Here is a 21,791-nt window from a genome sequence, read left to right on the forward strand (position 1 = left end):
TTTAATGTAATTTATATTCATATTTAATTTAGAAAAGTATTGTATTGGCATTCTATAACATTATAAAATGATTGCAATATATTACATCAATGTATAGTGCACCCTTTGATACTGTATCAAAATAAATATACACACATATGCATATAGCTTTACCATAATAACCCTTTTGGTCTACATACCATAATACAAATTTTTTTTTAAAATTGACCTTAATATTCAGTACAAATTCAAACGTTTTGCACATCAAGTTACGACCCAACCAAAACCTCCATGATGTGATCCAGTTCATTCAGATCCAGTTTGAAAGTCTGATTAGACGGAAGCGCCGATTGGCTCATCCCTCCGTTACCGTAACCAGCAAGCGTCTTGACGAGGTCGTCTGTTACCATGGAAACGACTTTTGACGCGCCCGAGCTCCCGCTCAGGGACGAACCGCAGGGAATGTTATCAAACAGCAAGCTATCTATCTCTGTGAGCAGGAAATCGTCCAATGAGAAATCGGCGAGGAGTGGGGGGGTGTGGCCAAACAGTGACTGGGCGGAGTCAGAGAGAGATGATGCTGAGTCCATACTGCTGTCCATTTCAGAAAGATCTGGGTCTGTATGCCTGGATTCATCTGAATTTGGGTCTGATGCGAGCGAGCGGCCCATCTCCGTAGAAAATAAAGTGGTTATTCCTACAGTCGGGCACAGATCTTCAATTTCAGCCAGTGCTGAGGTGAAGCTGTCTTTAATAACGGAGGAGGATGGAGGCTGCTGTCTGGAAATGGACGGAGACAGACAGAGAAACAGATGTCTGTCCTCTTCCAACCCTGACACAGGCGTCAGACTGCCCTCACTATGGGTCTCGACCCCGCTGGGGAAGAACTGGGGTGCAGGGACGTCCTGGATGCGCCGGAGTGTGTTGGTGATCAGCACCCAGCGGGCCAGGCCCGGCTCCGTGTGTCCCGGACGGCTGTGCAGCTTCAGCAGCGAGAGGTTGAGCACGGTCTGCCGCTGGAGCCAGTAACAGGCGGGTGACGCCTCCTGAGGGCAGCTCATCTTCATCACGCCATTCTCTTCCTCCTGCTCCAGCTTCCGCTTCAGGCCTTTACCCAACATGTAGTGTATATCTGAGAGAGAAACGCACAGAAATGAAGCAAAGCGCATTATATTTATAATATTTATAATTTCTAATTTAAGATTATATTTTAAAATATTTCTGATATGTGACGCTGGACCTCAAAACCATTTTTAAATTGATATTTATACATCAAAAAAAGCTGAATAAATAAGCTTTCCATTGATGTATGGTTTGTTAGGATCGGACAATATTTGGCTGAGATACAACTATTTAAAAATCTGGAATCTGAGGGTGCAAAAAAATCTAAATACTGAGAAAATTACCTTTAAAGTTGTCCAAATGAAGTTCTTAGCAATGCATATTACTAATCAAAAATTAAGTTTTGATATATTTATGGTAGGAAATTTACAAAATATATTCATGGAACATGATCTTTATTTAATATCCTAATTATTTTTGGCATAAAATATAGATTTTTTAATTGTGACCCATACAGTGTATTTTTGGCTATTACTACAAATACACCTGTGCTACTTATAGTTTTGTGGTCCAGGGTCACATATATATATATATTTATTTCAAATCTGCAGTAACATTTAAAATATTTTATTTAAACATTAAAGTAATAAAGTAATTTTTAAAAAGTATGAAATATTTATTTCCATGATTTTTCAAGTTTTTAGATTTTAGGCATCTTCTATATTAACATTTTAAATATTGTAAAAAAAAATTTAATAAAATTAACTGTATTATTGTTAAGTGTTAATTTTAACATCTTAAAAATTTAATTTTAGTGAATAAAATGGAATGTAATAAAATGACAAATTAGTGAAAATATTGGAAAAAACTTTAAAATGTATTTTATTTTAAACATTTTTCTATAATAACATTTTAAATCTAAAAATACATTTAACAAACATTAACTGAATTTTGTTTATATTATCTTCAATTACTAAAATTGAATGTAATTAAATGACTACATATTTATATATTTAAAACATTTTATTTATTTTTAGTGTGAATTTCTTTTATTAACATTTTAAAAAACGCAGCAAAAATAAATTTAACAGAATGAACTGAATATTTTTTTTCTGTATTTTAAAATTAATATTCAGCTCAAATGAGCCTTTTAAAGGGCTAGTTCCTCTTTTTTTAGACAAGAAACAGGAGACGAAATAACAGTGGTCTTTGTAGAATAGCCAGACACACAGTACTTTCCACTCAGACAGTCATTCAGCAGTGACAGCTCATAACTACACACATGACTCTCTTCTCATGGACTCTGTGTTTACTGTAAATCACAGCACTTGCTTTGCTGCCTCACTTCCTCCCCTGAACTGATTAGTTAGTAGTTATGGTTAACAGTTTGTACCCACGATCATGTGTTCATGTGAACAACAGCTAGAGAGTCACACAATGCACAAATACTCACTGGATTATAGAACATTACATAAAATATTTTGTATTTGAGAATTCTTGAACTTTTATGTCTTGAGTGTGATATTTTAACTGATATCGTAATGTGCACATATAGGCTTTTATATGAGGTTTGCATTAGACGACACTGAGCAGACGTGCAAAAATCAGATATCGTAATGTGCACATTTTGGATTTTATTTGTTGTTTTAATTGGAATATGATGTGAAGAGGTGCAAGAACACATCAGCTCAAAAGTGAAACTTCTTCAGGTGACTTACAGTGAAATTAAAGCTTTCAAACCTCTCTCAAGTAAAGCGACAAGCACCGAGAAGACAGTATTGACCATCTGCAGAAGCTGCTGCAGTGAACAAGCGCACAGCGGAGCGAGTTCAGCGCGTGCAGAGTCTGTAGCGTTACGTTAATGTAGTTCAGTAGCGTTTAAATCCTACACGATTACCTCGATACATTTAAGACAATAAAACACATTTGAAACACTCAATACAACAGCATTCCAGTAGTAAGTAAATACCGCACATGAATTACATAAACACGAGTTTTTAAGTGTAATCCAGTCGTGTTCTCTAGACAGGCTGATAAAGGTCAGAAGCGCGTCAGGAGCTCACCGCATGCAGGTCAGACGGGGACACATCGGTTTCGTTCACCGTTTACCGTGAATCACGCTCAGTCACTCGTTCAACAAACCCGCGAGCGGAGTCTTCGAGAGTGGCGTAAAAGCCTCGCAGGTTTCCACTGATATTCGCGAACGAGTCTTTTGTTTGAACCGATTCGTTCGATCCGACTCGCGAAGCTTTTTGGGCGCTCGAATGGACGCGCTACTAACAGTGGAAATAATAATAAAGGCTTTTTATTGATTGCCAATAAACATCGCTACTTGACGCAAAGTATCTTTTTTTAAATGTTAATCCTTGATAACCAGTGTTGTAACTAAAAATGCTATAGTAATTTATATTAAATATTCTTTAGTGTTTTTGAATCATACTATAGTAAAGTGCTTGAATTAATCTGTTGTGGCAATTATATAGTTGCTGTGGTAATTTAACAACTATACTAATATAAACAAATTACTTTTCCCAATACTGTACACCCAAGTTTCATACAACTATAGGATATATTATACTACAGTGCACTACAGTTTACTGTAGTAAAAACTAAAGTATACTACAGTATTCATTACAGTTTATCAGTTCATTAGTACAGTATGCTGTAGCATTCATTAACAAAGTGTTGTAAATAGCCTACTATATATACAGTACAATACATTTCACTATAGTATATGGTTCAAAAACACTATAATATTTACTATACATTACTATAGTATTTGTTCATGTGACTAGTTTCAGTAGAAACATTACTTTTTACAGTAGCCTAACTAGTAGTGTTAGGCTAAAAAAATAACCTAAACGTGCTGGGAACGCTTGATCGTTCAAAAGAATCGTTGTTGAAGGGTTCATTGAAATGAATCACCCGAGCGAGTCGATTCACAAGAATGAATCGGACCTCGCAATGCTACAGATGTCACCCCTCCCTCCCTCTCTCTCTCTCTCTCTCTCTCTCTGCATATGTCAGTGAACGTGACCTCGCTCTCGCGCTCCCGTGGAAAAGCCGCAAATATGTGAAGCATTCATAGCGCGAGCTCTCCGCAGCTTCCTCACGAGCTCAGCTGAACAAGAGCTCTCCAGAACAAAGTATGATAAATAGAAGAAACTAACCTTATTTTAGTGCAGCTGAAGTTTATATGTGCATATTTGTCACAGACAGCAGAAATCATCAGATGAAGATTCAGAAGATCTCAGCACTTCTCTCAGATTTGTCTGCAGTCATCTCGATATGAACTCACACATTCCTCAGCTTTCTTTTTTAAAGAGTAGCTATATTTTCAAAAAGGAATTCTATAAAAGGGGTTTTCCATGCTAAATGAATTTGATAAATATATTATTTTTGAAAATATTTCTCTCTTTAGTACCATACTGTGTATTATTTATTTGTTTATTGTAACCTTTGTATTCTTTAGATACTATTTATTTAAATCTTATAATTATTATAAATATATCTTTACAATCTAAATTATTTCAATCAACTTTTATTATTCTAATTTAAATCTTATAATTTATTTTAATCTTATTTTTATTATAATTTTGTTGAGGTTCTTTATTTCTTTTTTATTTATGCTCTCTATACTAATCTAATTTTTATTTAAATTAATTTGTATTTATTTTAATTAATTTATTTTAAACTTTTAAATAAATGTGTAATATGTGTAATAAAATAATAGATATTTTATAATTTTTAATTATAATTATATATATATATATATATATATATATATATATATATATATATATATATATATATATATATATATAATATAATAAATAATTTAATTTTTTTTTTTTTTTTTTTTAATTATACTATTTGTAGTTTTATTTCCTAAACATTTCTATGAGCCCCAATTTTGAAGGCCCCTATTCTAGAAAATGCATCTGACACAAAGTTGTAAAGCACAAAGTTATAAAGCATAATTTTTAAGTCTCCTAACTATTAAAGACCAAGATCTGAGCAATGCAACGTTCTGCTTCAAGATTACTCATTTAAAACTAGACAAATCTATATTAGCAGGTAATCAGAATCTTTGTGTGTAAAAATGTTCAGACATATTTCCACGCGGGGCACATGCTGACATCTGTGCTCTAGGTCATCATCTCCTTCACTTCGTACTATCCAGATGGCCTGAACAAGAGGAACGAGACAAAGCAGCAGTCAATCAGAGCAGCTGAATCATCACACACACACACACACACTGTGATATAGGTCATCATCTCCTTCACTTCGAAACACCACTGCATCAAAACCACATCAAACACACAAAGACACACTCAACCTTTGGCCTCGTCTCAGTAAACACACATACGAGCACACGAGAGTATTCAGGAACGCCTGTCAGCAGAAAAACTCCCAGATTTTCACTGAAGCCACATCTTCTGCACAATTAAGTGCTGATTACACCAATAACTGCATGTAGCTGTTTAATTAATATCATCCTGACAAGATTATCCGTGTTTGTATGCAAACAGTCTGTTGTTCTCACACCGTGTTCTGTTCATCCCAAACTCATCCGTCTTGCTCTCCTCCAAACAGCTGCCGCCGCGCTCGGCTCCTCCCAGCAGACCCCCGAGGAGTCACACACGCTCCTGCATTGTCCTTGACCCTGACCTCTGACCTCTGCAGGACAGCTGTCTCTTTCTGCAGGAGCGTGTAAGAGTGCAGATGTCAGACTTCAGCTCAGGCTTGTGTGCATGCAGCGTCACTTTCAACGTGTGAACTCTGTTGTTGCTGGAAAGGACTGTGCTAATGTTTAGGGTCGGTAAGATTTTTTAAAATGTTTTTTATTTATTTAATCAATAATACAGTAAAATTGTGAAATATTATTACCAATTAAAATAACCATTTTCTGTTTTACTATATTGTAAAATGTAATTTATTCCTGTGATTCAAAGCTGAATTTTCAGCATCATTACTTCAGTCTTCAGTGTCACATGATCTTCAGAAATCATTCTTATATACGGATTTGCTGCTCAAGAAACATTTCTGATTATTATCGATGTTGAAAACAGTTGTGCTGCTTCACATTTTTGTGCAAAACCAGGAAACATTTTCATTTTCAAGATTCTTTGATGAATAAAAAGTTCAAAAGCACAGCATTTCTATGAAACAGAAATCTTTTGCAACATTATAAATGTTGGGGGTAACGCATTACAAGACAGCTCTCCTGTCCCCATCTTAAGGGAAATTGGGAGTGAGTTTCAAAGGCACTTCCTTCAGCCTGAGGATTATAAATTTCATTTTTCGTGTAAAAGGGCCTTTACAGTTGCCAAAAATATAACTTTTGGGTTTTTTGTTAATAGAAACAAATAAGCGAGCCCAGCTCAGGTGACAAAAAGTAACACAAAAGTAATGTAATGCACTACTTTCCAATTAAAAATGTACGAAGTATCTTACTTTTTTATGGAGTACCACATTAATACATGAACTTTCCCCAACACTGGTCTTTACGGTCACTTTAATGCATCTATGGAGTTCCTGGTTAATGAATGAACTTCACTGGAAACAATGAGCTACATCTGTGACAGGACGCTTCAAACACTCCAGTTAAAACCACTTTTATTCAACTTTTCCTTCAGAGTTTATTTAAACATCGTGGGACGTAAAAGAAAACAAAATTACAGGAGAAAAAAAAAAAAGAGCATTTTCTCCCTGAAAATAAAAAGCTATAAGCAATGTTGCTTTATCTATTGTGATGTCATTTCCTGTTTATCTGTGGGATTTATATAGATACATTAATAGATAGATCTGCTATAGCTCCTGTTACAGTAACGTACAGTGAGTCCAACATACAGGAAATTACGGAAGCTTGTTTCCAACACGGAGTACAAAAAAATATTCGCAATTCAGACTTTATTTAAGAATTGTATAGATGTTAAGAATTGTGAACTGAAATTTTTTATTGAATTTTTTATTTTTTTTTTTGTTTCTTTTGTTTGTTTTAGAAATGGAATTATATATAAGAGGTTATTATAACTTGTAATCTTGCAAGAAACAGAATTTTTCTTGATTTTCAATTTTAACTTTCTTGCTTGTAATCTTGCAAGAAACAGAATTTTTCTTGATTTTCAATTTTAACTTTGTTTTTTTTTTGAGTTATTAGTTTTTTAGTAATTGCGATGAAAATGTTAAAGCATCAAAACGAATTAAGAGAAATAATAACTCATTGATAATATAGACATTTAAAGGCATAGTTCATCATTTATTCACCCTGATGTTGTACGAAACCTGTCCGAGTTTCTTTCTTCTGTTGAACACAAAAGAAGATATTCTGAAAACGGTTGAGAACCAAATAGTTGCCGGTATCCATTGACTTCCACAGCATTTTTTCCCACACTATGAACGTGAATGGCTACCGGCAACTAAATATCACAACAAAATAACCAACATCTTTCGTGATCAACAGAAGAAAGAAACTGATACAGCTGTGGAACAACCTGAGGGAGAGTGAGCGATGACAGAATGTTGATTTTAAACTACAAGCGGCCCAGGATTTGGTTCTCGATTTCCAAATTATAGCACAGGATAATAATGCGGTTAGAAACACGACTAGCTCAATTGTAAGTGTCACGCTGGTCATGCTCAGAGGACCACTGAAACGCTGCAGAGCACAAATAAAAAACAAAACAGAAGAAATGGCCAAACAGGCGAACGGTCCACCAAACCAGAGAGGAGGAGAGGTCGCCGTAGCAACCCCACTGGGAGCCATAGCAACGGATCCCACCGTTCCGAGGTCAGTTATGTCTTTTCAGTAAAGGGATTCTTTGTAAGTTCCAAAGAGGGAGCTCAAAGCCAAACCTGGTCGCGCTCCTCTAAAAACGCTGGCGTCCGGAAGTGCTTTTGGATGCTTGTGTAAAGAGAGCAGGGAATTTGAGCCGTAAGCCGACAGACGGTTGGACGTGTGTTTGTCTAGTCATGCATCCATGTGCATGCATGATTCAATATCAGGTAATGTTTAATTTGATCCTCTCATTCTCCTTTTCTTTAATATTCTCAGTCTTTATTGCGCATACACACACACACTCTCGCTCTCTCTCTCACACACACACACACTCACTTCCTTCTAACTCAGCTGTGGCGTATGGTTGGTAACGTTACTGTCGCTGGGTCTCAGCAGCATCCTCCGGAGGACGTCTTGACCGGCGTGCTCTGAATATTGACGTTGGATTTCTCGGGGCCTCCCGCAGTGGCCCCGGGGCCCATTCTCCTCTTGATCTCAGCCGCCATGGTCATGAAGGCCTGTTCCACATTAGTGGAGCTCTTGGCGCTCGTCTCCAGGAACGGGATGCTGAGAGAGTCCGCAAACTCCTGCAGGACAGAAAACAACAGCCTGATCTCAAACAGTGTTTAGTTTAGCAATTAAATGAAAAAAAAAAAAAGGTTTTATTTATGTTGATACTATATATATTTAAATATTCAAACATATATAGTATTTAGGGCTGTAAATAAAAAATGTTATTAATAAATTAATCTCTGACTAATCACACCTTACATAAGGACTAATCATAAACAAAAACATTTACAATATATTTGAAATGAATGTAGAATAAACTGAAAATAAATAAAAAAAGTTAAAGAAAAAAAAGTAATACATTACATTTTACATGAACAATTTTAAACAATTAAAATGTTCAATTATTATTTCAAAAATATCTATTCATTATTTTACAAATAATAATGATACAACAATACTTTTGGTTTGCAAGAAAAGTTTTGTAAATAATAAATTATTTATTTAATGTTTAATAATAAATATTTAAATAATTGTTCATTATTTAGGCTATTAATCAGCCAGTCTTTCGTGTTACAACAAGGAAAGTTTTTCTTTACATACATTATTAATTATAATAAGTTTATTATTTAATAATTAATATTAAATAAAGGTTTAAATAACTAATTACTATTTAAATCATTACTCAGCCAGTCTTTGGAGTTTCAACCAGGAAACGTTTAAAATTATTTATTATTAATTGATGAACAATAAATAATAACATATGCATTAAATCAGTCAGTCTTTGTTATTAATAAAAAATAGTCAAAACATTTAAATTAATCAACAACAACAACAACAACAACAAACAACTTATAAATGACTAAATATAATGATTTATTGTTTAACAAATAATAATAAATCATAGCTTAATTAAAACTTAATTATATAAAATATTACTCAGCCAGTCTTTGGTGTTTTGCTGCACTGGGGACATCATCCAGTGAATGGTGTCAAGATTCTGCTGAATGTAGTGTTCTGCTCACCTTCGCTGCTGTGTAATCCACAACTTTCTTAGTGGTCAGGTCACACTTGTTTCCCACCAGGAGCTTGTTGACGTTTTCACTGGCATAGCGATCGATCTCCTGAAGCCACTGTTTGATGTTGTTGAAGGACTCCTGAGGAGACACATTAAAACAGCACTGAAGCGCGACCGACCGAACGCAGAAATGCAGTGTGTGAACGGAATACTAAAGGAACGCTTGCTCACCTGATCCGTGACATCGTAAACAACAATGATCCCGTGAGCTCCTCTGTAGTAGCTGGACGTGATGGTGCGAAACCTCTCCTGGCCGGCCGTGTCCCACTGACGACACACACACACACACATTCAGCACCGATTCATGCAAAAATATATGAAAGGATGCTTTAAATAGATCAAAAGTGACAGTGAAGATGTTTCGATTTCAAACAGCTGCTGTTCTTTTGAGCTTTCTATTCATCAAAGAAGCCTGAAAAATAAAATGTGTCACAGTTTCCACGAAAACATGAAGCGGCAAAACGGTTTGATAATCAGAAATGTTTCTTGAGCAGCAAATCAGCATGATTTCTGAAAGATCATGTGACACTGAAGTCTGGAGTAATGATGCTGAAAATACAGCTTTGATCACAGAAATAAATAAAATTTTAACATATATTCACTTAGAAAACAGTTATTTTATATTATAATAATATTTCACAATTTTTACTGTATTTTTCATGAAATAAATACAGCTTTGGTGAGCAGAAGAGACTTCCAAAATCATTTAAAACTGAAAGTAATGTAATTATAATGTGTTTTTGCATGCTGGAACAATGCATAAAACCAAGCTTGTGTTTCCGGCGTTAAAATGGAGCGCACTTACGATCTGTAGTTTGATGGTCTTTCCGTCGAGCTCTATCGTCCTGATTTTGAAGTCCACTCCGATCGTGCTGATGTAGCTCTCTGTATACGTGTCGTCCTGAGGAAACGCACACACAATCACAGGTGAGGCATTCAGCAAAGGATTGTTTTCACACACATGCACTAAACAGAATGACAAAAATTCAGCTTAATGCTTAATGCAAATGCAAAAAGAAGAGCAGCTGCAGAGACGACATCCTTCCTTCACCTCTAGCATGGAGCTCTTTGACAGTCAAATCACCTGCGCAATAAGAGACAATATCTGATCCTGTGTGTGTAACTTACAGCGAACCGCAGCAGAAGACAGGACTTCCCCACGCCAGAGTCTCCGATCAGCAGGAGCTTGAACAGGTAATCACTGAAAGACAGACCACAGGACGATTAATGCATGAAATAATGGGAGTAAATAAAGCAACATCGCATCTCAGGCTCATATTTGAACCCAAAATCAACAAGAAATAAATTTTGCATGATACAAAAAAGAAAATGCCGTGATCCAAAGACTGTTTTCTTCTGATTTTGATGGGAATTATGACCTAGGCATGCATGTGTATGACAGGTTCACATGACATAGCAGTCTTTCATGGTAAACCACAGATTTTGAAAGAGAGGTGTGGCAACACGTGACTTAATTACACAACAGCCCCTGAAACAAAACTCAACATGTCACAAGTTCAGCCCTAAGATCACGTTTCATCACTTCAGGAGTGACAGTGTATGATGACAGCAGATGAGGATGAGTTCATGTCATTATAAACACGATAAGATGATTAATATGCAGACGGTTTGATTCTTAAGTTATCCGATCCCTCTTATGACGTGGCGCTCAGAGAGTTCCAGAAACAGACTGACGGTTATTGATCACATCACTAACTGACGCAGATGAACGTTAACGTCAATATTTACACTTTTGAATCAAATCGAAACGACACCCGGTCGGTCGAACTCGTTAAAGAGGCACAGCACAGTTGTGATAAGCAGTAATACATTAACCCCACATACATCAAGTAGATAGTGTTTAGTTCACCGACGCGGGAGTGATTTGTGTGAATGATAACGAATGTGTGTTTGATGTGTCATCGGCGCTTTTCTACACAAACTTACTATTCAGGATTCATAATGACAGAGACTCCCGAATTATCTGTCGTGTTCTTCTCTGCGATGAAAGCGATTAAAGTGCGAGGCCGGTGAAACCCGTTATTAATCGGTGTTAAATGCGGTTTTAGGAGAGGAATGAGCGGAAGCGGGATACGGACGCACGTAAAAAAAAATGGGTTCGTTAGTGATGAAACAAGAGACTCGTCACTGCCGCACGACAAAATAAAAGTCCTGACAGACGCACTTGATGTGCTAATCTATTATTAACATTTTATATTTCTAATAGTGTTTCGAAAATTATTTTATTATATATGGCATATTATGGAGTTTATTTGAAAGAATATTTTTATATTTAATCTATTATTAACATTTTATATTTCTAATAATGTTTCGAAAATAATGTTATTATATATGGCATATTATGGAGTTTATTTGAAAGAATATTTTTATATTTAATATATTATTAACATTTTATATTTCTAATAATGTTTCGAAAATAATGTTATTATATATGGCATATTATGGAGTTTATTTGAAAGAATATTTTTATATTTATCTATTATTAACATTTTTATATTCTAATAATGTTTCGAAAATAATGCCAGATATTATCGGGTTTAATATTTTATATTTTTTGTATTTTGCCAGAATCTTAAGTATGAAAGAATATTTTTATATTTATATTGTATTTTGCCAGAAATCGGGAAGTATTCCTAAAATACTAGTACGCTTCTCAACGCAACACGTTCCGTCAAAATGTACTTTTAAACTTTAAATCGACTACATTTGCGCTTCACAGATGTACAAACTGAAGCGCATTAGCGGTTTTTTCCTCTAGATGGCGCTCAAAGCACGTCAGAAGCAGTCCTCTGTCCCGGATCACTGAGTGCATCTGTTTGTCTGTCTGTCATCATTAACATTAACTGAAAGGTCAGCGAGTTGACGAAGACTATCTTATAGCAAAGCACATTTTCTCTCTTTTTCTTTCTCTTGGTGATTGAGGCACAACTGTTTGACTATCTTTATCTCATGGAAATGTTTTGGAGTTTAGAGACGGTGCAAACGTATTTAGCTCCTCTCATTTCTGCCAGGTTTTGGTAGTTTGGCAGTGGCCGCTGAACTTGACCCGTCTTTGAACCAGTCCAAATGGAGGGGAATGGCTTTCCCTTATCCAAATACACACACACATGTTCCACGGCCCTACAAATGCTATTAATACACCTGTCTGGTGACCGCAGCAGACAGACAATGAGTGCTAGGACAGATATGGCCAAAGACAGGGCTGCGCTGCTTTTATTGCTCATATTTTATGTCGTTTTCCTGTGTTTGTTTGCACACGTGTCGGTCATTGTTTTGTTTTCCTGAGCCGAACTCTCATGTAAAGCCTTGAACGTTCATCCATTCACCCCCAAATCAAACTCGGAGACGCCTCATCTGTTTTTTCCACTACATGAACTCGCAGAAGAGCATGACAAAGTGGGACTGATGATGCTGTGAAAGCAGAAAAACTAGAAAACAATCATATGGCACATCTCAAAATGACATTTTTAAAGTGAATATAGGTGTGCAGATAGGCATCTGTGTGCAGCCATGGAACGGCTGTGGAATAATACAGTGAGCATCTCAAATGGCTTCTGTTGCAGATCTGCTCTACGTGTGTGTGTGTGTGTGTGTGTGTGTGTGTGTGTGTGTGTGCTGGTGGGGCAAACAGAGGGGTGTGGTTAACATTTCAAGACAAGGAGAGGGACAGTGTGATTGACAGGTGACATCACAAGGACGCTGTATAAAAGGTGAAAGTGGGGAATCTGAGCTCATTTGGGGAGTTTTCCAAACCTACATCCAGTCACACGTTCTTCAGAGAGGACACCGATATCGGTAAGGAGTTTGACTGGACTTTCTAATGCTTTGTGCAAAAGTTAAGACGCAAATTATTGCCAGCAGACTGCATCTGTCATCGCTGGGGGTTATTTTAATACTTAAGATGTTTTTTTGTTTTTTTTTATTCATGAATTCTTTTTTATTTTTTTGATCATTTTAAATAAAAATAACACTACTTTTATTCTTTTGCAGCAGAAATTATATAAGGAGGGTAAACTAGTACATTAAAATATTTACAATCAACCATAAAAGTGAAATTGTAGTTTATTAAAATATAATTTGCAGCCGAATTCATTTAGAATTAGAAAGCTGAAATTAAACTCAAAAGTAATTCGTTTTTTAACGGAGGGAAAATGTGAGGAAAACATGCACAAAAAAAATCCAAATTACATTAAAAAGGTCAGAATATGTTTGAGAAGAATAAACTGGTATATTTAAAAAGTTGAAATGAAACTTAAAAGTGAAATCACAATTTGTTAAGAGACTAAAATTGTAAAATAAGACAAAATCAAAATATCCTTAATAGCAGAATTTGTTGAGAAAGTGAAAATTAGTAAAAATTATATTTCAGTTTTGTTTTACAGAGGAAAAAACACGTCCAAATTGAATTGAAAAAGTGCACTTTTGTTTAGAAAGAAAAACTAATAGAAAAGGTCATGAAAAGAAAAAAACAGTTCAAGGTAAAATAAACTTAAAATGCTGATTTATTGGCCTTTGGTGGCGTGTGTGGCTGTGGCGCAGAACTAGACGGGATCTACACTCAAGGTCACTCAAGTTCCAGATCACTGGAGCCTCAAACTGAAATGACTCGAGTCGCCTCATGCAACACGCTGCACTTTAATGAACTTTACTGCAGCGTTTATTAATGTTAATAATTACAATAGATGCTACATTATTATGATTTATGCAACTAATCAGCCAAGCAAAGTGCAAACAAACATGAATGTCGACAATTAATTTATTTTATGGTCTAGTTATTGGACAAATGGTATTAATTTGTTAGTTCTTTAGAGGTCAAATGGTCAATCATCCATCTAAAAACATATATACTCACAGCGCTCATTTTTAGTTTAACGTGTGCAAACAAGAGCACAGTAAACGGTGCAGGTCTATTTAGGCTCTCCTGCCTGGTGTAAGTTCAGGAGGTCATACAGTTTTAAAGTAGCTTTACAGCTGAAAGTGGCTTAATACGGGTCATGAGTGAAGCGAAGGGCATGTGATGCTAAACTGATCGGCACATACTGAAACGCGTCGCCCATAAACGCCTTGTTTAACAATGCAAATGCAATTCCAAACAGCTGAAATGTTGGCAGAAGAATATTGGCTGGTTATTAATGACAGGTGTGTTTTTTCTGGTTTGTTTTCTCATGCAGACGATGGCCGATCACGAACTGGTTCTGAAATGCTGGGGGGGCGTCGAGGCTGACTTCGAGGGAACCGGAGGAGAAGTTCTGACCCGGTCAGTCCTGACGCAATCCTGATTAACGTCAGTGTGGTCTGCTGAGAACTGCCTGATGTTTTCTGTCTCTCCAGTCTGTTCAAGCAGCATCCGGAGACTCAGAAGCTGTTCCCGAAGTTCGTGGGCATCGCTCAGTCTGATTTGGCAGGAAACGCAGCGGTGAAGGCCCACGGCGCAACCGTGCTGAAGAAGCTGGGCGAGCTGCTGAAGGCCAGAGGAGATCACGCCGCCATCCTCAAACCGCTGGCCACCACACACGCCAACACGCACAAGATCGCCCTCAACAACTTCAGGGTAACACGGGACACTTTCAGTCCCAGTCTGACCTTCATTTCTGACTTCTGTTTCAAAACCTACAGAATGGACTCACTGACTACACAGACAGCATGCTAACTGAACCAGCACCTCATAAGTGACTGGTTTTAATTGTTGCACATTATATATACACACAATTTATAATTAAATAAAATATTAAAACAGTGCTAGAAAATTTAAAACTAGTAAAAATGACCATATACAAACATATATATATATATATATATATATATATATATATATATATATAAATAGGAGAAATAGGATAATATGCTAGGTTATTATATATTTTGTTTAATTTAAGTGCATACTTTGTTGAAAAAAATACAAAATTAAACTTAACAAAAGTAAAAAATTCTTACTATAACTCATCTCATAAGTGACTGATTTTTAATGTTGTATATTATCCTTTTAAATAATTAAATATTTTTTTATAATCATGAAACTATCTATATATATCATAAAAATGGATAAGTAAAAAAGAAAATTTTATATATACATTTAATTTTTTTCTTCTTCTTCCATATATATATATATAAACTTAAAAGTTGTATTTCATTATAGGGAAATGTTGTGCATTATTTCTATATATATATATATAAAAAAAAAGAGTAGATTTCACTGTTGACAGCATGTTACCAAGCTAACAACATGATTCTAAAAATACACAGCACACATCAGTTTTGGATGAAATCCATGCTGTCTAAGTTGTTGCCGCTAGAGGAAACTCATTAGGTTTGGAAACGGAGTGTTGAAATCTCCCTCTTCCTCCCATTTGCACGCAGACAGATTTCACGTATTCGTGTCTGGCGGTGCGTCCCAAAATCGCATACTTATGCACCATTCTATGACATTTTGTAGTACAAATAGTGTGAGTAGTGTGTTCACACTGACAAATTCCAAAAACACAAAGTGCACTTTAAATACCCAAGTGATACACTTAACCGAAAAAAACAAAGGGTGGGATGTTGGACACTTCATCAGAGATGGTCTTACTATCAGGAGATGAGAGGGCTTGTATTACTTAGTATTGGAGAAAGCGTAACGGCTAACTTGGATCACGTGTCCCTTAATAACCAATCACATTACAGCCTTGACATTATTGAATTTCAGTATCTCACAGGAATGAATGGGAAGTGCCGTAAACAGAATCCCACCTGTCGCAAAAAGTCAGTGACTTAACTAATAAAACAGCATTTTTTTTGTCGTGGTAGTTCAATCTGAAAGTATTGTTTAGTGTTAAACATGTTGAAGATTAGCAGATAGAGTATCGATTTATTAAATATGGCCGTTTCCTCTAAAAAACTTTTTTTGGCTAAAGGTTGCAGGCTTGCCTTCTAGTGGTTTTGACTTCATGCATTCAACTGTTGCAGCTTTAATTATGTAGCATAAGGGGAGGGGCTATCAGATTCCAATTATTAATGACAAAATAACCTTATAAAATTCCTTCACTACATGGTTGAGTACATAGTGTATAGTGCGCTATTTGTGACGCAGTTAATGTGTGTGTTCAGCTGATCACGGAGGTGCTGGTGAAGGTGATGGCGGAGAAGGCGGGTCTGGACGCGGGTGGACAGAGCGCACTCAGGAGAGTCATGGATGTCGTGATCGGAGACATCGACACTTACTACAAGGAGATCGGATTCGCCGGTTAAAAGACACGCTGAGCGTCACCAACTCAGCAGCATCACAAAAAAAAAAAAACGCTTGTCTTGTTCATGCATTAGTCAGTAGAAATTACTGTGCAGCTAATACGATTAAAAACTATCTGCAGAGAACAAATCATGTCTAAAACCCAAATAAACATGCAACTGTTTTTAGTCAGGACAGCGCCATGTTTCATTTTGACGGGAACGAATACGAGGCTGGAGCTTGATTACAGCGCGTTCACTGGACTGTACTGTCGACAACATTCTGATTGTTCAGCTGACCAAACTCAAAACAGCTTCATCTAGACAATAACTCAAAAAGCTGTTGAAAATCATCCCGCGCAGCCTCGTTTTCATCTGCGTTAGATCCAAGATGGCGCCTGACCTGATTAACGTAAATGTGCCTTAGAACGAGCAGAGCCAATCACGTCAGGTTTAGAATGTCAGCTGATCTGATGACGCAGGCGCGTTAGGGTCTCAGGAGGAGCCTCAGATTTGGACTACACGTCATCTGAATTACATTCGAATGATTGCACATTAATAAAACAAGTTCAGTTTGGGAGAAAATGACGATTGAAATTGTTTAATTCTAATGACGCCTCTATTATTTTGAAAGGCCATAGATATTTGTTTCTCTAAACTTGCTTGGTCTTACTATTATTAACCTGCTTTACAAATCATTTGCTTTGCTTTTGTTTAGCAACACTTATTAATAAACATCACTTTTATCTGCTGAAAAACTGAATTGTGTCTTTATTCGTGCAGTAAAAACTTCACCATTGTCACTCGCTATTTGTTGAATTATTATAAACAGACACAAATATGAAATAAAAAAATGAAACAAAAATATATTTGAATGTTTTTCAATTCAAAGGGCAGGAAATCTAAACTATTACTTCATAAATCACAAAATCACCTCATGTGAATGACATTATTTTTTATAAATATGACTCAAATGGCAAAAAAAAAAAAAAAAAAAAATCAAATTTAAAGGTTTTTCACAGTTGATTTAATACACACACACACACACACACACAGATGGGTAGATTACTACAAAAATTGTAATTAGTAACGTAATCCATAATAATACACATTTTAAGTAATGTAATCAGACTACTTTTAGATTAATTTTGTCCTAACTTGTTTATCACATTGATTTTAATAGGATAATATTGTACCATATTGATAAAAAAAAAATACAAAGGTAAAAATATATTCCATTCATTCTTATTAACAATGTTGTTATTGACGTAATTACATTATGTCAAGGTTTTTTTTAATATTAAATTAAATCATAAAAAATTGTAAATGTCATAACCAACATCAGAGAACTGTGAACATGCAAATGTGATATTTAATTATACATTTTTTATTTTAAATAATCTCAGGGGTACTTCAAATAAAAATATATTAGGTAAAAGAGGATCAGATGATAAAAAAAGTTTGTGATTTTTCAACAGCCTTCCAAAGACATAGACATACACTGTTGAAAAACCTACCAAGTTATAGTAATGTTAGTTAGTAATGTTAATTAGTGTTAATTAGTAATGTTATAGTAAATAGTAATGTTTCCAAACTTTTGACCTGTACTATAAATATATATATATATTCAAAATATTAGATGAATTATGGCTGCAGTATGACTGCGGTTGGGCTGCTTTGGAGTTCATAATTGTCTGAAGGATCACAGCTGCATGTGTTTACGGTCCGTTTGGCAAGTGCTTTATTCTAAGCTGCTGTGTAATCACATGCTAAAGTCATCTGGCCTGATCTGGGGCTGGAATGAGCTTTATTTATGACATTGTGACCCTTACTCTTTGCTAAACCTCGACCTCTTGTTTATGTTCTTCCATTGGCCGGTATTTCTCTGAAAACTTTATCCTCAGAAAACTGCGGGCTGATCTGCAGCCGTGCACAGACGCACATGCTCGAGGTCAAACACACTCGCGCTTTTCCATCCCTTGCAAATCTCATTCCAGGACATATGTGGACGTGACTGAAGCCACAGAGGTTTCCTGCTCTGCAACTGCCATTTGCTTTTACTTTACAGTTGTGTTAAGAGATGTCATAAGCATGTGTTAAGTTCTCCCGGGGGGTTGTCTCTTTGTCCCACCAGACAACAGTTACTCTCTCTCTCTCTGTCTCTCTCTGCCTTCCTTTAGTTGTCACGTAGTCGAGTGTTTGGAGACCTGACCTCATATCCGAAAGCTGCACATGATATCACACACGCACACGAGATAGCTGACATATAAAGCATATCAGCCTGAGCTCTAATATCCCAGTTTCTCTTAGAAAGCAACAAGACTGAAAGGAGAGTGAACTTTTTTTTTTTTTTTACTTCTATTGATTAGGGCTGCAGTGGAGTAATGGGAGTCTGTGGAAATATTTGTTTATAATAAATAAACAATGAACAACTGGAGTAATGGGAGTCTGTGGAAATATTTGTTTATAATAAATAAATAATGAACAACTGGAGTAATGGGAGTCTGTGGAAATATTTGTTTTAAAAAATATTTTTAAATAAATGGAGTGATTGGGTCTGTGGAAATATTTGTTTTAACAAAAAAATACATTTGTTAAAAAATAAATGATAATAATAACTAAAAAAAAAAGACAAAAATAAATAAAGTTTGTTAAAATAAAAATGCACAATACATTAAACTAAAAATGGATTAAATTTATTAAATAAAAATCAAATACAAATAAAAGCAGGTTAATGAGATTAAAACAAACAAGAAAATTAGATTAAAATAAATAAAAGATTAAAATAAATAACGACAAGAAGATTAAAAATTTAAATAAAATTATTAAACAAATAATGAAAAATGAATACATTTTAAAAAGTGCTACCAATAATATTTTTTACATATTCATACTATTATTTTTTCCCTGTGTCAAATGGGCTTTTATCTATGAAAATATATAGCAGCCTTTTAAATAGTAGGATAGGAGATGATGAGGATGATATTTGCAGTTCTAAAACCCATTTGAGTTTTTCTATCGAAAGTGATTCTAAGAGAAACTTCAAAGTTAATAATCAAACAAAGTCTCCTGAGCAGTGAAAGAGTGACTCCTGTGCACCGAGACTTTCCTCTGAGCTCTAGAATCAAGCGGTGGTTTGATGCGTTTCTCCTCTCAATACCAGCATTGTTCTGCTGAAAGAGAGCATCTGGTTTCTGAGCACTTTCTAAACATCTCCTGACTGAATGTGAGTGTGTGTTTGTTTGTAAGGAAGCTCAGTGTCATCCTGTATTATCTACTGTGAGAGGAAGAGGCAGGGCAGGAAAGCTGAGATATCTGGAGCTCTCCAGAGTCAGTCCGAAACACACACACACACACACACACACACACACACACACACAATTTCACAACCTGCTCAGATCGAGGCTTGTCATTATCATGCTGGCGTTTGATGAAAATCACAGTCAAAACGTGATGATGATCACGTACTCAAAACACAGAAACACTGAAATAATAAATAATATGCGTTCCTAATCATGCAAATTTCACCGTCACAGTACTACATCAGTGCTAGGCGGTTGCCAGGGTGTTGCTAAGCAGTTTTAAGGCGCTCTTATAGGTTTTTAGAACATTGTTGTGCAGTTACTGTGCAGGGTTGTTGCTATAGCATTGATAAAATGTTGCTAGGTTTTTTTGAGTTATTTTAACATGTTGCTTAGCGTTTGCTGGTTGCTAGGGCGATTCTATCTAGTTGCCAGGTGTTCTAAGCGGTTTTGTGACATTTTTACATTGTTGCTAGCATTTGCTGGTTGCTCAGGCTGGTTTTTAACATGTTTTACATGGTTGCTAGGGTGTTGCAATGCAGTTGTCAGGTATTCCAAGTGGTTTTTAATGTTTTAGCATGGTTGCTAGGGCGTTTCTATGCAGTTGCCAGGTGTTCTAAGTGGTTTTTAACATGTTTCTACATGGTTGTTAGAGTTTTCTTGTTGCTAGGGTGTTGCTATGCAGTTGCCAGGTGTTCCAAGCGGTTTTTAATGTTTTAGCATGGTTGCTAGGGCGTTTCTTTGAAGTTGCCAGGTGTTCTAAGTGGTTTTTAACATGTTTCTACATGGTTGTTAGAGTTTTCTTGTTGCTAGGGTGTTGATATGCAGTTGCCAGGTGTTCCAAGCGGTTTGTAATGTTTTAGCATGGTTGCTAGGGCGTTTCTTTGAAGTTGCCAGGTGTTCTAAGTGGTTTTTAACACGTTTCTACATGGTTGTTAGAGTTTTCTTGTTGCTAGTGTGTTGCTATGCAGTTGCCAGGTGTTTTAAGTGGTTTTTAATGTTTTTTGAATGGTTGCTAGAGGGCGTTTTCTTTGAAGTTGCCAGGTGTTCTAAGTGGTTTTTTTAACATGTTTCTACATGGTTGTTAGAGTTTTCTTGTTGCTAGGGTGTTGCTATGCAGTTGCCAGGTGTTCCAAGCGGTTTTTAATGTTTTAGCATGGTTGCTAGGGGCGTTTCTTTGAAGTTGCCAGGTGTTTCTAAGTGGTTTTTTAACACGTTTTTCTACATGGTTGTTAGAGTTTTCTTGTTGCTAGTGTGTTGCTATGCAGTTGCCAGGTGTTTTTTAGTGGGTTTTTTTAATGTTTTAGCATGGTTTGCTAGGAGGGCGTTTTCGTTGTTTTCTCTGAAGTTGCCAGGTGTTCTAAGTGGTTTTTAACATGTTTCTACATGGTTGTTAGAGTTTTCTTGTTGCTAGGGTGTTGCTATGCAGTTGCCAGGTGTTCCAAGTGGTGTTTAACATGCTGCTATGTCATTGCTAGAATTTGTGGCGTGGTTTATTTAAAACATTGCTATGCATTTGCTGGATGTTTTCTGGGGTGTTGCTTTGCAGTTACCAGATGCTCCGAATGTCAAGTCAATTTTTAGAGTTGGTGTACTTGGACTCAGACTGCGAATGAATTTGGACTCTCTCATTTTGGACACAGAAACTTGGGTAACGCTTCTGACAATATACATTGTATTAAAGCAGCTTTACCCCAAAATGATCTTTCCTCACCAAGACATGTGATTTCAGTTGACACTTACTGGCAGGGGTTGATTCAGATCAGTAACTGTGCGCAGTACCAGCAGTGATGCTTCATTTAGCTAACACACACTTTACCTGGCCATAAATAAGGGCAGGAATGTGTGTGAAAGT

General features: G+C 36.1%; 4 protein-coding genes across 5 annotated transcripts in view; 2 read left to right on the forward strand and 2 right to left on the reverse strand.

Moving 5' to 3' along the window:
* Window positions 1–21,791, forward strand: part of LOC122135992 (lipopolysaccharide-induced tumor necrosis factor-alpha factor homolog) — a 613,569-nt gene that overhangs the window by 316,853 nt on the left and 274,925 nt on the right. The window lies entirely within an intron of this gene.
* On the reverse strand, window positions 54–5,229 carry sertad2a (SERTA domain containing 2a). The gene is made up of 2 exons (XM_019111373.2): window positions 5,154–5,229; window positions 54–1,111 (listed from the first exon to the last, which is right to left on the reverse strand). The coding sequence occupies exon 2, from the start codon at window positions 1,098–1,100 to the stop codon at window positions 249–251; it is 852 nt and encodes a 283-aa protein (XP_018966918.1). The 5' UTR covers window positions 1,101–1,111; window positions 5,154–5,229; the 3' UTR covers window positions 54–248.
* On the reverse strand, window positions 4,921–11,536 carry rab1aa (RAB1A, member RAS oncogene family a). Of its 2 annotated transcripts, XR_002019160.2 has the most exons (7): window positions 11,358–11,536; window positions 10,539–10,611; window positions 10,216–10,311; window positions 9,582–9,677; window positions 9,358–9,489; window positions 8,159–8,409; window positions 4,921–5,229 (listed from the first exon to the last, which is right to left on the reverse strand). XR_002019160.2 is itself a non-coding variant. In XM_019111383.2 (6 exons), exons 1-6 carry the CDS (start codon window positions 11,369–11,371, stop codon window positions 8,212–8,214), a joined length of 609 nt encoding a protein of 202 aa, XP_018966928.1. In that variant the 5' UTR covers window positions 11,372–11,535; the 3' UTR covers window positions 7,867–8,211. The 2 variants fall into 2 exon arrangements, 1 of the variants encoding a protein (XP_018966928.1); XM_019111383.2 differs by lacking the exon at window positions 4,921–5,229 and having other exon boundaries at window positions 7,867–8,409; window positions 11,358–11,535.
* On the forward strand, window positions 13,075–17,392 carry mb (myoglobin). Its single transcript, XM_019111401.2, has 4 exons — window positions 13,075–13,226; window positions 14,603–14,688; window positions 14,763–14,982; window positions 16,518–17,392. The coding sequence occupies exons 2-4, from the start codon at window positions 14,606–14,608 to the stop codon at window positions 16,656–16,658; spliced, it is 444 nt and encodes a 147-aa protein (XP_018966946.2). The 5' UTR covers window positions 13,075–13,226; window positions 14,603–14,605; the 3' UTR covers window positions 16,659–17,392.

This window comes from Cyprinus carpio, chromosome B1 (assembly GCF_018340385.1).
Source record: "Cyprinus carpio isolate SPL01 chromosome B1, ASM1834038v1, whole genome shotgun sequence".
Taxonomy (NCBI): Eukaryota; Metazoa; Chordata; class Actinopteri; order Cypriniformes; family Cyprinidae; genus Cyprinus; species Cyprinus carpio.

What these genes read in the sequence shown, in the direction of transcription:
- sertad2a (XM_019111373.2), bottom strand. Translation starts at nt 1,100, where the DNA reads ATGTTGGGTAAAGGCCTGAAGCGGAAGCTGGAGCAGGAGGAAGAGAAT.
- rab1aa (XM_019111383.2), bottom strand. An exon ending in AGACCATCAAACTACAGATC is followed by an intron (nt 9,678 to 10,215) that starts GTAAGTGCGCTC and finishes GTGTGTCGTCAG; the next exon opens with TGGGACACGGCCGGCCAGGA. An exon ending in TTTACGATGTCACGGATCAG is followed by an intron (nt 9,490 to 9,581) that starts GTGAGCAAGCGT and finishes GTGTCTCCTCAG; the next exon opens with GAGTCCTTCAACAACATCAA.
- mb (XM_019111401.2), top strand. Translation starts at nt 14,606, where the DNA reads ATGGCCGATCACGAACTGGTTCTGAAATGCTGGGGGGGCGTCGAGGCT. An exon ending in GGAGGAGAAGTTCTGACCCG is followed by an intron (nt 14,689 to 14,762) that starts GTCAGTCCTGAC and finishes CTGTCTCTCCAG; the next exon opens with TCTGTTCAAGCAGCATCCGG. An exon ending in TCGCCCTCAACAACTTCAGG is followed by an intron (nt 14,983 to 16,517) that starts GTAACACGGGAC and finishes GTGTGTGTTCAG; the next exon opens with CTGATCACGGAGGTGCTGGT.